The sequence below is a fragment of the Gavialis gangeticus genome, unplaced genomic scaffold, assembly GCF_001723915.1.
Source record: "Gavialis gangeticus isolate Ggan-Ray unplaced genomic scaffold, GavGan_comp1, whole genome shotgun sequence".
In the NCBI taxonomy this organism is placed as follows: domain Eukaryota; kingdom Metazoa; phylum Chordata; order Crocodylia; family Gavialidae; genus Gavialis; species Gavialis gangeticus.
In genome coordinates this window covers 8,660,646-8,675,754 of record NW_017729018.1, presented here as the reverse complement: position 1 = coordinate 8,675,754, position 15,109 = coordinate 8,660,646, and the positions used below count along the sequence as shown (strand labels likewise).

General features: G+C 53.3%; 2 protein-coding genes across 3 annotated transcripts in view; both read left to right on the top strand.

Annotated features, from left to right (window-relative positions):
• MAP2K2 (mitogen-activated protein kinase kinase 2) overlaps positions 1-4,993 on the top strand; it is a gene marked incomplete at its 5' end in the record, with an annotated part of 31,601 nt that extends 26,608 nt beyond the window's left edge. The window contains one exon of the mRNA XM_019513137.1: positions 387-4,993. Coding sequence (XP_019368682.1) covers positions 387-497 — 111 coding nt within the window. The remainder of the gene's footprint in view (positions 1-386) is intronic.
• A 9,302-nt stretch (positions 4,994-14,295) lies between these two features.
• The window catches only part of ZBTB7A (zinc finger and BTB domain containing 7A), a 28,050-nt gene continuing 27,236 nt past the window's right edge, over positions 14,296-15,109 (top strand). The window contains exon 1 of one of the 2 annotated variants that reach the window (XM_019513386.1): positions 14,296-14,384. In XM_019513386.1, coding sequence (XP_019368931.1) covers positions 14,304-14,384 — 81 coding nt within the window. In that variant the 5' untranslated portion in view covers positions 14,296-14,303. Of the gene's footprint in view, positions 14,385-14,928; positions 15,033-15,109 lie in introns of those variants that run through there. The other variant, XM_019513388.1, reaches the window with a different exon arrangement.

Genomic DNA, 15,109 nt, shown 5'->3' with positions numbered 1-15,109 from the left:
AGTATATTGGACCCTGTCCCTAGCAGTGTCCTTGTGCCAGCCAGGACTGGCTGGTGGGAGGGACCTGCTTGGGTCCAATGTGTTCCACAAACCTCCTGGCTTTGCCCCATTGGGCAGGAGCAGATGGGTCCCTGGTGGGCACTCGCATTGTGCCCCGGCCCACTACTAACAGTCTTAGCCAAAGGATCAGCTGTAGCCTCAGCTTATGTAATCGCTCCAGAGTGATGCTGCTGGGTGTCGCTGCCCAGACTGTTCCTGGTGACTGTGAGAGGCAGAGCCTGGAAGTGGAGCAGGTCCAGGTTGTGGCTGGTGGGGAGGGGGAGGCCTGGGAACTGCAGCTTGGCTCTGCTGCACGTGCCCTTTACACGGCCTTGTTTTCCTTTCAGAACCACACCTTCATCAAGCGCTCAGAGGTAGAAGAGGTGGATTTTGCTGGCTGGCTGTGCAAGACGCTGCGGCTAAACCAGCCCAGCACACCCACCCGCACGGCCATGTGATGGCCAAGCGAGCTGCCTTGTGTCCATACGTCTGCCTGTCTGACACCATCTCTTGCCCTTCCATAGAAGACGGAACCGCCTTCTCCCTCTGCCGCCCCTGTCTCGCCTTGCTCCCAGGCGGCAAAACATCCATCCTGCTAACCTGTCACAGACCTCAGCTTGCTTGCCCTCGGCTGTGTTCTTTCTGTACCCGTGCTCGAGCGTGCTGCGGTCTCTGGAGTTTCTGACACTTGGGAAATATGCTGCTGCTTCCGTTGTCTTTTCTGAAGCCTGTTCACTTGGGTTAAAGGTGGGGTGGAGGGGTGGCAGGGTCAGGGGGGAGCTCAGTGATCTCATACTTCATCTGCTGCTTGGTTTCGGGGCAGGCTGGAAAGTGACTGGTGTAGAAACCAAAGAACTGGAAATGGAGGCAGCTGCTGATGTGGAATGGCTGGACTTGAGGGCCTGTGGGGTTACCAAGTGCTACAGCGGTCTCATGTGCATTGGCAGAGCAAAGCAAGCAAAGGAGGTGAAGGTGTTGTGCTTGGTAGATGCTTAGGGTTTGTGTTGGTGACGTTGGCAGGTGTGCTGCAAAAGCAAGGAATAGGTTTGGGTCGTATTTTTAGCTTTGTTGGGGAAGAGTCAGTGAATTCTCCCCCACCCTCCTGGCTTTCAGTCTGATATGTGGTTTGATCCTCGCCGGAGGGTGGAACAAGGACTGGAGGGGGAATATCAACATCTCTTTTTCTTCATATAGTTTTAAGATTATTTGGTTTTCTGTGTGTCGGACGGTTATTTTCTAGCAACCCAAGTTGCTCCTTCCTTTCTTCTGCCTCTAAGTGTGGGGGGCAGGGGGTGGAGATCCTACTTTTAAAAATACAGCAGTTCAAAGCATATTGGAAATTATACACTGGAAGTCCAGGTGCCATCTTAGGCTACTGGCTTGCCAAGCCATGCTGTTTGCTTGCTGAGGAAGGGAGGCGTCTCTGAGCCCATTGTTGTTGCCCTGGGGCAAGGCTGGTGTCCCATGCATCGAGGTGATGCTCACATGACTTGTGCCCACCAGATTAATGTTGGGGAAAGCAGCTCCTTCCACAGGCTGTGTTGCCTACCTGCTCTTGGACACTGTGAAATGAAGCACCCTTCTGTCAGTGCCTCAGGGGGAAGCCTGCATTTCTCTTCAGCCAGCCTGCGTTCTTCTGCAGCTGAGGTGCTGTGACTAGAGTGGATCACTCACTGCTGGCCCCAGGAAGACAAGCCCTGATCATTCTTCACCTCAACTTGCTGCACCAACAGTGAATCATGCAGCATCCCAGGAGCATGATGCCAACTCTTAGTACCCTTCAGAGGCAGCTGATGTGTTTGTGGCATACATGCCCTGCTCCACTGGCCAGAGAAGACCATCTCTGGGGGGGACTAAGGCAGGGTAAAGGGGTTGTAGAAACTGCCTTTGAGGAGGGAGTGAGTGAGACACCCCAAATCCCAAAGAAATGGAGCCGTTTTCTATTGTCACCCAGTTTGTGAACCATCTGAAGACTCTCCCAAGCTGCCTGCTTATTGTATAGGTGTCATGTTGATCTGGTTCTCTTCCAGCACTGATTTCTCTCCCCACCCCCACAGCCTCTTGGCCTTGCCATGAGGCCTTGCACCTGTGACCCTCCCACATCATGTGGCCAGAATCTGGATTGTTCCTGTCTCACCCACTTGGTCTCATGGTATTTGAGTAGCTAGTTCTGAACAGTGCAGCTGTGCATTCAGCAGACAAACTTTCAAGGTGCAGGTAGATGCGGCTCAGACCTCCCTGATGGGATGCAGTGCAGTGCTGTGAGGAGGAAGAAGGCTTCCAGATGGATCAAGCCCAAAACAGGCTTCTGGGGACAGTGTCCCAAGGACAAGGGAGGTGCCTAATTTTCTTTGGTTTGAATGGGAGTAGGGTGTCCCCTTCCCACCTTGATGTTGTCTCCCCTCCGTGCACTCCTTCCCCTCTGGTAGGGGAGAGACCTTCAGTTCCTCCAAGCATCTTGCGTACTCAGCAGATCCTCTGAGAGGTGAAGATGCCATCTCAGGGTGTCACGCTGAGAACAACCTGCACCTTTGCAGAATCTGGCATGTGCACCCTCGATCATATTAACAGCTTCAGGTCACCTTGGTGCAGGGAACACAGGGATGTGGCTCACTGAAGTGACTCCACAAGACCTCGTTAAATCTTACGAGTGCAGAGGTTCTGCTGCTCAGGGTGTAACATTTGCCCCCTTCCTGCCAGTAAAGACCACATCCTGCAGCGAAGCAGGGTTCCAGTTGGGCCAATGACTCCATGTGTACATTGGCTACTGGCCTAGGAAGATCCAGAGTCTGATGGTCCTTCCTCACTGCCAAAATGGCAGCAGCATCTTGCCCCAAGTTTGGTAGCATCGCCTTCTGCCTTTGGGAAGATCTTACGCCCTCCGCATCTGCGGAAAGGGTGAACTGCTGTGTTTGCAAGTGCTTCCAGGGCCTCTACAGGTGGCTGAGCAAGCAACTTGATGGAGAAGGCATTGGCTTTTGCTGCTCAAGCAGCTGCAAAGGCAAAGCCCAAATGTGCTGCACTAGGCCTTGCTTGTCTCTTGCAGCTCACAGCACTATGTCCTTGTTTTCCTCTCAGCATCTCTCCATTCTGTCTCGGGTAGTTCCTGTTCCTGTTTTTCTCCAGGGAAAGGCTAGCAGGCTCCACTGGCCATACCCCAGCAGGGCCAACTCCCCTTGTTGAATCTTGCTCCTCTCAAGCTACATCTGTAGCGTAATGAAGGAAAGGTATGTCTCAGTTCGGCAGGAGCGAGAAAAGGCTTGGGTCTGATGACATGGGTGGAACGGTGTTGGTAGGGATCTCAGGGGCATTGGATGGAGCCCATTCGGCTGTGGGGTTCACTGGTTGTTATGTCTCCCCTCTCTTGTCCTGCTGAACAAGCCACAGGCATGACTCATGCCCTTCTGCATGTGCTCTGGGGCTGCTTGTGCTTGTCCATTGAGCTGGAGTCTGGGAACCTTGTCTCGTCAGGCCGATGCCTTGGCTTATGGCAGTCGGAGGCTCGGCCTTAGCCCTTGCCTCCTTGCGTGGCTGTTAGAGGAATAACTTCAGCCAGCCCATGATGGCTGCGCAGGTCTGTCGTGAACTCTGCTGGTGGATTCGGGATGAGGGAAGCCAGTTTTGCGAGGATTGAAGAGCTGTTTCTGCGAGCTCTGCTTCTGGAGTGGGCTCATCTTGGGGGCAGGCAGCAGGTGTATCAGCACTCCCCTTCCCCCTCTTCCAATCCTCCTTCTCCCCCATTCTTTTTCCTTCGAGCTCTGGGAGGCACCGACCGCATCTACCTGAAAGGGAAGGTGCGTCGGGCAAAGCCAAGCCTAGGCTGTGTCTGTCCAGTGCAGAGCCCATCCTCTTGATGAAGGGCGAATCAAGCGTCTCAACTTGTAGATTGACGCAATCTAATAATGTAACAAGGGGGAGGTTCCACCCCCTCCCCCATAGACGCATTTCATGCTGCTGATTGTGGTTCAGATATGCTGGGTGTTTAAAAAGAAAAAAAAAAAAAGGAAGAAAAATATCAAAAAAAAATTCTATATATAGTGGATTGTGCTTATTTTTTCAAATAGTACCAGTGGCTCAAGCACTGATGTCATTTTTACATTTTGAAGGCCTTTATTTTTAACCCTGGAGTTATCAGCTTTGATCCGATAAGATGCTCTCCAGTATGGGCTCTCTGGGTAGCCAGTCCCCTGGTGCAGGGAAGCAGGTTCTTACCTGGGGGGAGCTGGGGGGTCAAGCTCTAGCATCTGAGAGCCCTTTCCAATTTCCCTGGTAGACACTGGGAAGACAGGCAAGGGCTTCTTCGAGGCTTCTCCTCCAAGCTCGCCCAAGATTTCACCCCAGCATGCAGAAAAATTGCATGTAGGGCTATGTCTACCTGCCACACGATCTCGTAATCATAAAGCAGGATGAAAACCATTTAGCCACCAGAGCAGTAGCTTGTCCATGGCCACAGGCTGGCATTTGTGAGATCGAATCTGAAGGTCGCTCTGCCACATTGCGGAAGGTAGCACACTTACCCTCTTTTTTCCACTGCCCCTTTTGCCTTTCCTGGAGAATTCTTCTAGTCCATCAAATCTGGTAATTCTTGAGGATTGAATGTATTATACAAAGTGTTTGGGTTCATTAAAAAGAAGTTTAAATGGTGAGATCCTGTGCTCTAGATGACTCTACTGGGTTTGTTTTGTTTTGTTTTTTCTGGTCCTGTATGAACCATGAGGCTCTGGGACGGGGGGGGTTGTATGTTTTTGGCCTCTTTATTTAAATGATTGGTAGGGAGTTCTGCAGTTGAAAAGCTTTAGGATATTTTGTTTTTGTTCTTGCTTTCGCGCTTGATTTTTTTTTTTTTTTTTTTTTGGAGGTGAAAGAGGAAGTGTCTTGAGCATTTTGTTGGTGCAATTTTTTTTAACTTGATATTTTCATCATGGAAAAAATAAATAAATGGCACTTTACTTTACAAGGCCTTTTTCCCCTCTTTATTCTTTTCCAGGCGCGTTTTCCCTATTGAACCGAAAGGGGAGGAAGTCGGGAAGTGACGTCTTGTACAGGCAGGGAGTACCATAGCTGCCCCTTAGGTGAATCATAAGTCTTGGAAGCAGCTGGTCGCAGCTGCTGCTGGACACAGGAGTCTAGAGGTAGATGGGGTTCCTCTAAAGAAAGCAGAGCTGTTGCAAGAACAGCTCTTGTGGGATTTCATATCTTAATCTCGTAAGTGGTGAGGCGAGCTAATCGGTTCACTGAGCTGCCTGCCACCTGACTGCATCACGCTGGGGTGGGCGAGGGAGCTGAGTGACTGGAGGCCTGTAGGTCTCAAACTCAGGATATGATCAATAGTGTGTCAAAGTAAGAGGCACTTCTTCCCCTAAACTCTGTGGTTGGACATGCACAGTGTGTATGCTGGAGAGGGCAGAACAGTGCCTGGGAAAGCCCTCTAGTCACCTCCCCTGGGGGAATAGCTGGGGAAGACTTTTTTTCCTTACATTTGTTTTTGGCTAAGTGCAGCAAGGAAATTGGGATTTCTTTTCCATTATGAATGGGCCAGGCCTCCCTGCAAGCCCAGGATGGGGTTACCCCCACTCCTCTTTCAAAGAACAGCCCAGTGAAACCCTACCGTAGATGTCTGGAAGCCCCCTGCTGACTCAAAACTGTCCCAAAGAAGGTGTGAGCTGGGGAAACGATTGCAATGGTTGATTTCTACCCGTGGAGGCCTGCCATGTCCGGGGTCCTCGGGAGGTGTATGGCAATTGCTGGTTGTACTGGTACAGGACAGGCTCGTTGCCCTGCGGAGCGAGCCAGCCACAGAGCTAATGAAAGCAGAAGTCTCCCCTCCTTGCTTTGGTGTTAAAACCAGACAGTAAAATCCCAGCCTGGGGGGCAGTTTTCCCCCTGAGTCTGGGCAGGGAAGCAGTATGCCTTGGAGCTCCCAGCAGCTGGGGGTACAGAGATGCCCTTGCCCACAATATGCCATGACTGCCAAGTGTTGTTGCTTGTAGGGCAAAGGGACTTGCCCTCATCCAGTCTGACCACTTCTTACCCACTCATGCCAGCCACACGTGAACTCAAAGCTTAAGTCAGTATCAGTCGGGACTGCAGGGCTGGCACCACTGTGCTGGAGGGGGAGGGAAACCTGGGATGATCCCTGAGCAGGCAGCTGGTTCTTAGGGGTGCATTGGGGTTGGTGGAGAGAAGGGCAGCCTTGATGCAAAGCCGCAGGGGGAGCAGTCCAAAAATTGCTGGGGAATAAGCTGGCAGTAAAGGTGAAGGCAAGATGGTACAGGCAGGGAAGGGATGCCACAGTGGCAGGAACTATCATGGGGGTAGGGTGGGAAGCAGAGGATGATCTTGTGCCTGAGCACTGACCTAGGAGCCAGGGCAGCCATGTTCAGCTGCACAATCTGCCACAACCTCCCCGTGTGGCTTTGGGCAGGTCCCTTTCTTGGCCTTCAGCTCCCTGTTTTGTAGAAGAACGTGTTTTCTCCCACTCTCCTGTCTGTGTCCAAGCTGCAGGCTCTGGCTGAGGGACTCCTGCCCTGTCTGGGCACTGCGCAGTGTGTCGAGACCCCAACCCATGACTGTGATTGGAGCTGGTGTGGATTCAGACTGAGATGTTTCCCAAGCAAGATTTGATGTGGATGAAGTCTCAGCAGAACCCACCTGGCTTTATTCTCGCTCCCCCACCTGCCTATTGGGCTACTGGGGGACCTGCAGCTCCTTTGCCCCACCACAGCCCCTGCCGCATGCAGTGCTTCTGGACCTGGCCTGTTCTGGGCTCCTTCGCGGGGAATTTCAAAGCCTTGGATTTTCATCCCAAATCTGAATGAGACCAAATTTCCAAGGGCCCTGTAAAACGAGAATGCCTGTACTGGTTATATGCCCATTAACCTATTGACACCTTTGGAAACCCCTGCTGTACCCAGATCAGCACCTGGCTGGACTGCAGACTTGCAAGGAAGTCACTGTGGTTGGTGCATTTACCTTCCGCTCACCTGCGGCAGTCAGGAGCTAACCTTGGGCTTCAGATTTGAAGAGGGGCTGGGTACGAACCTGCCTCAGGCTGCTTAGCAAATCCCAGCTGGGTTTGCTTCCAGAAGGAGCAGTTGAGACTTGGGGCTGCTTTCCGTGTCAGTTGTAGCTCTCCTGGAGACCCCCTGACCGGGTAGGCTCTTCCCTTTGCCTTGCAAAGGGCTGCAAGTCTGGGCCCAAGACTAACTTTCATGTTGCAATCTTTCCCAAAGCCTGATGCCCCAGGGAAGGTCTCCCTAAGGTGGGGGGTGGGGAACCCAATAGAAAGGCTGTTCTCACCAGACAGCCATAAATCAGCAGGGGCTGAGACTGCAGCCTGCTCTGATGCACCTTGGATGGGTTGAGGATGCAGAGCAAACCAGATTGCAATTGTGGCTCTAATGCTCGGGAAGGATGCACTTGAGCCAGGGAAGGAACAGGCTGGGCGGTGTCCAGAGCGCTGGACCTGGAGAGGCAGGGCGCAGACTAGGCCTGAGATGCTTCATGTAAATGTATGAAGTGGATGATATGCTGTTATTTACTCGCAGCCTGGTCATGCATAGAGCCCCCCATGCACAGCAGTGCCCTGTCCTGCTTGGTGCTTTGGGAGACCCATGGTGAGAGGCTCCCATACTGGGCAGGCCCCAGCCTTGCCACTCCGTCGGTTCAGCCCCACTGAGCTCCGGGCAGGCTCAGGGGTCCCCCAGGCACATGGCAGCAGGACTGACAGTTCGGTGGCGACAGAGAAAGAAAAGACTCCTGCTTTGCACAGGGTGGAATTGGACAACATGGCCGATCCCCTGGGAGATCTGTGAAGGAGCTGGGAACTGAGAGCACAGCAGACGGGTTGCTGGTACAGTCAGTGCTTTCCATCTCCAGAAGGATTCGCCCACATTGGCTTGTCCTCAGCGAAGGCTGGAATCGGTCTGATGGATGGTTTCCAGGGCAGCTCATGGTTACACACGTTCTTCTCCTCCCCACCCCTGAGACTTGCAAGGTAACGGTCTATGCTGCTGCGTTTGCCCTGGAATGCAAGCGGCCTCTGCCCCCAAAATGCCTGTCCCTGTGCTATGGGGGTGTGCGCTATGTCAGCTACAGCTCTCGGCATCCTCCTATGGGCCGGACCTCTGTTCCCCCAAGGGCTGCTTATCTCCATGCCCTGAGCTGGCAGTGGTAACCAGGGGCAGAGGGAGCCCAGGGTGTACCAGGCAGAAGACAGGTTGTGGAGAAGGGGCTGAGATACCTTTGTGGGGGAAGCAGCGAGATCCTGGGGATTCCAGCCTTGGATGGCCAAGGGGCCTCTCGGATGTCTGCTGGAGGTCCTTGGAGGGAGGAGTTACAACGGCCCCTCACTCAGAGCAGCCAAGCAAGGATCATCTTGCAGGGGAGGACAATCTGGAAGTGTCCTCCAGCCCGGTGCTTCCACCCATCCTGGGCCGCAGATGCGTGCATACATTTTGCATTGCATCCCTATAGCAGCAAGGCTCGTGGGGCCAACAGCCCCAAGGCTGTGGGTCCTGCTTACTGGGGTAGGGGCCCTTCTCTCCTTGCCAGAGAGCTTCTGGGCAGATCCCATCCTGGGCTGGGGGTGCCTGCTTCGCCCCTGCTGTCCTAGGATCTTGCAGTATTTTGCTAGATAGGCGAATGTCCCTGTTTTGGGGAGGGAAAGGGCTGAAGCTCTGACAGCCATGGCCGGGCCCCTGGGGTCCATACGGCACTGCCAGGGTGGTGCCAAGGAGCAGAACCTGCCTTCAGATAAACCAGCATGGTGGGGGGCCTTCAGCTGGGCAGGCTTCAGCAGCCACAGGATGTGATCTGTTCACACCCCTCGCGTGGGGCAGGCCAGGGGAGGGGGCAGGAAATGAGGCAGACGTTGACCCACTTTCTGTAGGTGACGATTTCACCAAGGCGGCTTGGGGCAGAAATTAAATGCCACTGCCCAGGCCCATATCCACAGTGGGGGCATTGCCAGGATTTGGTGGGTGCTAGCACCGCTGCTCTCGCTCTGGTGACAGAAATTTCTTTTGCACATGGTTTTGCTGGGCTATTGAAAGTCCGTGCAATGGGGTGAGGCAAGGAACGGAGGAAGAATTTCTTTGGAGCAGTCTAGGCCTTAAAGCAAAATGCCCAGTGACTTCAGCAGGGCAGCCGGGCCATGCAGAGGAGCAGGGGACAATGGGTTAGCATGCGCCTGGGGGCACGGTGGGGAGCAGCTGGGGTAGCACTTCTCTTTGGTGCCGGCTGGGAGGGGGATGGCTATATTCCTCTGTTCTCTGTGGCCCTTTCTTGCCCTTGGTAGCTGCTGAGGCTGTCACCACCATTGCTAACAGGGTCATCTATTTCAGGAGGAGGGGAAGCAGGGCATGGAAACGTGACATGATTTGCTCTGGGGTTTGATCCTGAAGAAAGCCCCAGAGATTCTAGATGCCCCGTCTGATGCTTGCTCTGCTAGGGTACCCCTTGTTGGAGGGTCAGCACATAACATTCAGCCCTGATCATCTTTGTAGAGATGGAGAAAGGCCCCAGGTCCAGCTCCTGTCTTTGCCATAGCCTCCCTGCGTGGCCCTGGCTGCATCACTTACTGCCTCACAGAGGATCAAACAGGCCAACCCGAGAGCTGGGCCCTGCTCTCCTCTCTTCAGCTTCGTGTTGCAGTCTGTGCCCTGCTACCTTGGGGCATTTCTGCACATGCTGCTCCTGCTCTGATTTTGCAGCCCTGAAGGCAGGAAGGGAGCAGTATCAGAGCTGTGCCTGGGCCTTGGGTTCTCATCTGGAAAAAGGTGATGTTTCCTCTTGCGGGTCCTGTCTTTTGAAATCATAAGCACCTTGAGGCACTGATTGCCTCTTGCTCCATCTGTGCAGTGCCCAGTCTGATGGCACCTGGATGGCTGATGGGTTTCTACCCTACTCTGCTTGGGCTTGGGCAGATAAGGTGGAAGGGGGGTTGTGTGCAGATCTGTCTGTGCCTGAAAAGCCTGGAGGGTTTGGGTGGACAAATTAACCTCTCATGAAACTTGGGACTGTTCCCAGCCCCACTCAGGGCCTCCATTTCCCCAGCAGTAGCTGATGGGGACTGGGCCACCTTCCTTGCAAAGCTGTTGAGTACCTCAGCTCCATCCCAAAGAGCTCTGGGGCATCTGGGTGCCTCTTACTCCATGCAGCCCCAGGCCCTGCCAGCCTAATACCTGCCAGGTGGGTGGGATGTGAGAGCCCAACAGAAATCCTGGCTCCCAGGACTAACCACTAAACCATCCTCCCCCATGCTAAATGAACCCAGCTCCTGGTGTGCTCTGATATGCGATCTGAGCTGCCAGTCCTTTGAATGCCTAATTGCTTCTCATTAAAGTTAATAATCTCCGGACACAGCATGCCTTGGCTTGCTGAAGGTAGGTGGTACAGCCTTCTGGGCTTTGACTATGAGGGAGTAGTTCATCCCCATTATTGTATTAACCATTGATTTGTCCTGTCCTGTGGCATGGTGGGCCAGCACCCCTTGTGCTAGGTGCTGTATAAATCTCACTGTGGCTGAAATCTTAGGTTTCCTTATCATGTTTTGTGCCTGAGCTCTGCCTTTGTGTTATGATGCAAGGGCTGCCACCCCCAGGCCTGCAGCAATCATCAGACTGGCTTAAAATCATGCGTTGTTTTTTTTTTTATATAACAATTATTTTGTGGGAGGAGGGATTATTATTTGTCGCCTTTTATTGAGCTGTTGAGTCCCATTTTTTAGGCCTCTCTTGCAGCCAGGAGGGCTGTCAGCATGACCTCCTGAGCTCCTCAGGTGATCTCTTTAGGAGTTATGGCTTCAAGAGGAAAAAGATTTTTCGAGGCAATAGTTTGCCAATGGTGTTAGCTGCTTGTTTGAAGCCCACAATCTGCCGTCTTAAATATAGTTTTTGCAAAGCTGCCCACAAATAAGAATATTTTAGTGACTTTCTTTGTTACTTTGATTCCAGCAAAGAAACTGCTTTGGACTCTCGCCTTTCCAATTTCCCCGGCAGCCACTGAAACCCCGAAGTGATGTTCCCGTCCTAGAGCACAGAACTGAGGAGCAAGAGAAAGTGAAACCGGCTGGGCAAGCATGTCTCAGTGTCCGAGCTGAGTAAGATGCAAATAAGTAAGTAGGTCGCAGGGGCCCTGCGATTGCAGCTCTTCAGGTTTTAGTAATCTAAGATGGAGGTGGGCTCAGGCCTAATGCACCAGACCACGAATCCAGACAGACGCCTGGCTTCTAGTTCCTGCCTCAGCATGTGACTGCACACAAGTCACTTCCTGTCTCGGGGCCAAATCCAAAGCCCTGTGTAGCCGGTTGGGATACTTTCAGCTGACTTTTGCTGGGTTCAAGATAATGGTGTCTGTGCTTTGTGCCTGGGAGCAAAGAGGGGGGTGATGATATCTCCCCATTCAAAGCGAAAAAATGGCATCTCTGTCCCCCATGAGATGTGATATTTCCCATCCCCGCCCTTTTATTAATGTATATACTAGAAAAATTGGAATAAACTTTTAAAAACAGGCAGCCCTCACATACTTGCTCTTCCCTATCTGACTGCCAGTGCTTAAGTGGAAGAGTTATACAAAGCTCTGTATGCTCTTGTGTGGGGGATGTGGGTTAGCACATATGCGCTAACAGTATGACCTAGTGAACAGAGCCCTGGTGTTGGGAGACCTGGGTGCTGTTCCTGGCTCTGTGATCTTGGGCCTCATAAGTACTTGCCACGGCCTTGCCCCATGATCATCATGGTAATGCTTTGAATTCGGAGGCTGAAAAGTCCCTTATTGGAGGTAGGTAGTGGTGTTAGTGATTGGAGGTAGGTAGTGGTGTTAGTGATTAGCGCAATGAATCCAAGGCCCAGTCTGGTCTGTGGTGATAGGATACCTCCTGGGGCCCTTGTTTTATATATGCACAGACTTGCCCCAGGTTATAGGCCCAATTTTTCCTCTTAGATTTTCTTTTAAAGGAACAGAAGGAAGCAGGAGTTGATTATCTTCTCCTGCCAGAGACCATAGCAGTTCAGCACTGCTGTGGGTGGCTGTACCATGGGACTCTTGTGCATGAAAGGTGCTAAAGAAATATGGAGTATACTGCTTGAAAGGGGGATTAGAGAGACTGCCTGTGAGCAAGTGAGCATCAGGTGATCTCCTGCAACTGTTTGAGCCTGCACTACATTGAGTGAAACTAAACAGCAGCAATTTACCCTGGAATGAACCAGGTGAAATACTTACTTACCATGGGATAGAGCAGACAGACACAGCAGTTAACATCTGACCCTTGCTAAGTCCCTTCCCCCTTTCAAATCAGTATCGTTGTTTTGCTCATCCACACAAACAGCAGCAGAGGAGGAGAGATGTGATGCAGGGGGAGATCTGTGTTGAGCACCCTGCTCCAGAGGGCGGAGGCGCATGTTTTAGGGCTTTCAACACCCCACTTCCTTGGTAGGATCCCTAGAGGGCTGTGATGATCGGGACATGTGCAATCAGTCAGCTATATGGTGGCTGCACTGGCAGTGTCCCTGCCCTGGGCTGGTCACTATGCCCTTCTCTTCTGTTTCATGCCTAAGTGATACCAAAAGCTAGAAGGGGCCTCCTTTGCACCTGTCCTCTCTCACTTGATCAGCTGTGGGGAGTACACCTGAGCTTGCAGCACTGCCAACCCCAAGCAGTCAAGACTCTGATCCCTTGAAAACCATGAGATTTAATTCTGTCCATTTGGGGGCCTCTCTCTCTCTTTCTCTTCTTAATTTTTTTGGAGGGTACAGTCGCATGACCAAGCTTTCATCAGCCACTAGTAACCACTTTAAAAAGAAAGCTGGGATTTTCCCATAATTGCAGGACTCCAGCATCTGGGAACATTACAGATCGCACAAATGGCAGCACCAAGCCGGAGACCTCATGCCACAGGCTTCATCCTCCACCCCCACATTCTGCCCCACAGCAGTTCTTCAGGCAGGTGTTTCTAAAAATACCTTCTGGGGCCTTGCTGAAGGTAGTTGATTAGTTTGACAAATGCTGGGATGGTTTTTCTAATTATCTATATTCCCCCAGGCCCACCCCAGTGTACAGAGTTGCGGGATAGATCCAGGCAATGCTGTGAGTGTTAAAACAATGGAGTTTTCCGTTGTTGTTTAGTCCAGGCCAAGAGTTTTTGAAGTAATGAGTGAGCACTTGAATACAGTATTGGGGTGCCTGACCTGAGCCACACTGAAGGCTCCTGCCTTAAAGGAGGACCCTGCACCCCATGTTTGAGATCTGCCCACAGACTGTGCCCAAGTGCTGGGATCAAACTAAGAGCACATATCCACCCTCTTAGCTGGTCTGTGGGAGCACCCACCTCCTTTGTGCCACCCATATGCCACGTCTCCCATCTAAGGGGCTTCTGCTGTCCACTGGCATGCAGGTAGATATGGTTATGCTTTGTGCCAGGGCCAGGTGCCTTCTACAGCTGCAGTCTTCCCAGGGTGCATTCACCCCAGTGGGTGCAGTGAATGGCATGGACCTTGCACATGCATGCTGGTGACTTCTTTGTGGCAGCTGCTGTCTGCCAGCAGAAGCTTGCCCCAGTGTAGACAAGGCCTCAGACAACATTCCCAAGCTGCTAAATTGTGCCTCGGACCCAGTCTCCCACAGCAAGCCTGGCGCAGCCTTCTCCTGCATCCCGCTGCTAGCCCCTGGAAGATGTAGACTGGTTCGTCTATCACGAGGCAGGAGGCTGATTGCATGTGCATCGTCCTGGGCATCCCTGCACAGCCAGGCACCTCTGGACATCAAGGACATCGCATTCAGGTAAGTGCCAGGGACAGATCAGGGTAGCTCACGACGACACAGCGTGTCGGTCCTTTTCTCTGGGGTGGGGAGAGGCTGCGTTTTGTGCTCAAGCCCTTCACGATTGGACTTTCAGAAGTATCCAAAGCCCAGTTGGAATTGAGCGTCTCACTCCCTCGGTTCGTTAAAAGTCCCCCACTTAAATCTGAAGCCTTTCCTTTTGCAAAGGAAACATCTGAGCGAGGGGGGCTGCACGTGCGCCCATGCTGGCAGATCATGTAAAACGTCTCCAAAGACAGATGCGAAATCCCAGGTCATTGACCCTGGAACCTAACAATGGTGGTGCGTTAGCAGCGACTCGCGTGAACACCGTTGACCATTTCTTGGCCATCGCAAGCTGGCTGGAAAGGGACATTCGTGCTGTGCAAGCTCCTGCGAGAGGCACTTTATTTAGTATCAGGCATAGGAGGAGCTTGGGCGGGAGGAGGAGCTTTGAGGGAGCTTTCATGACTTTTTATTTTTCCTGGCCTGACCTCTGGCTCCAGGTGATAGGCAGCCAGCGGATTGCACTTGATTTCCTTGAAAGGGTGAGATGGGAGGCAGGCTCTCAAAAGCAGGCTTGGTTTTGTAAGAGCTTCGTGGCCACAGAAGCACGTGCCGCCGTCGGTTTGCGGGGGGCTGGGCCGGGCGCTCTTGCCCCACCAAGCTCCTCGCTGCGGCCGTGCTGGGCGACGTGAGTAACGTCTGTCCGGTCCTGTCCGGCTCCTGGTGCCAATACGGGGTTCCTGCGCTCCGGGGCAGTGTCGCGGAGCTAAATTGCGCGGGGCCCAGTCTGACGTCCCTCCTCTCGTCGTGGGGGGCCGCCGGAGGAGAGGAAAGGCCCCTGGGGAAGGGGGGAGTCGCTACCCTTGACATGACACCCCCTCGCCCCCTACCTCTGTCTACCCTCCACTGGGCCGAGAGGTGGGGAAACTGAGGCAGCGGGTGAGGCGAGGAGGCCCCCCCTCCCCCTTCCCCACTCAGGCTTGGCAGCTGAGGCCGGACGAACTCGTGGCACGGGCGGGGGCGGGAGGGCGCTGCACCTTTAAGAGGAGGGAGGGACCCCTGTGCCCTCGGAGAACCAGGAAGGGAGCTGAGCATCATACGGGGCTTTGCATATACAGTTACAGTAGGGGCTGGAGCGCAGCGCCGCGCGGCCCGGGACCGCCGCCAACTCCGCGCCCGCCGGACCCGCGGTAAGAGCCCCCCCGGGTCGCGCGGGGGGGCAGGGGCGTGGGGGGGGGTCTCCCCATAGCAGGACCCCCCCGGAATT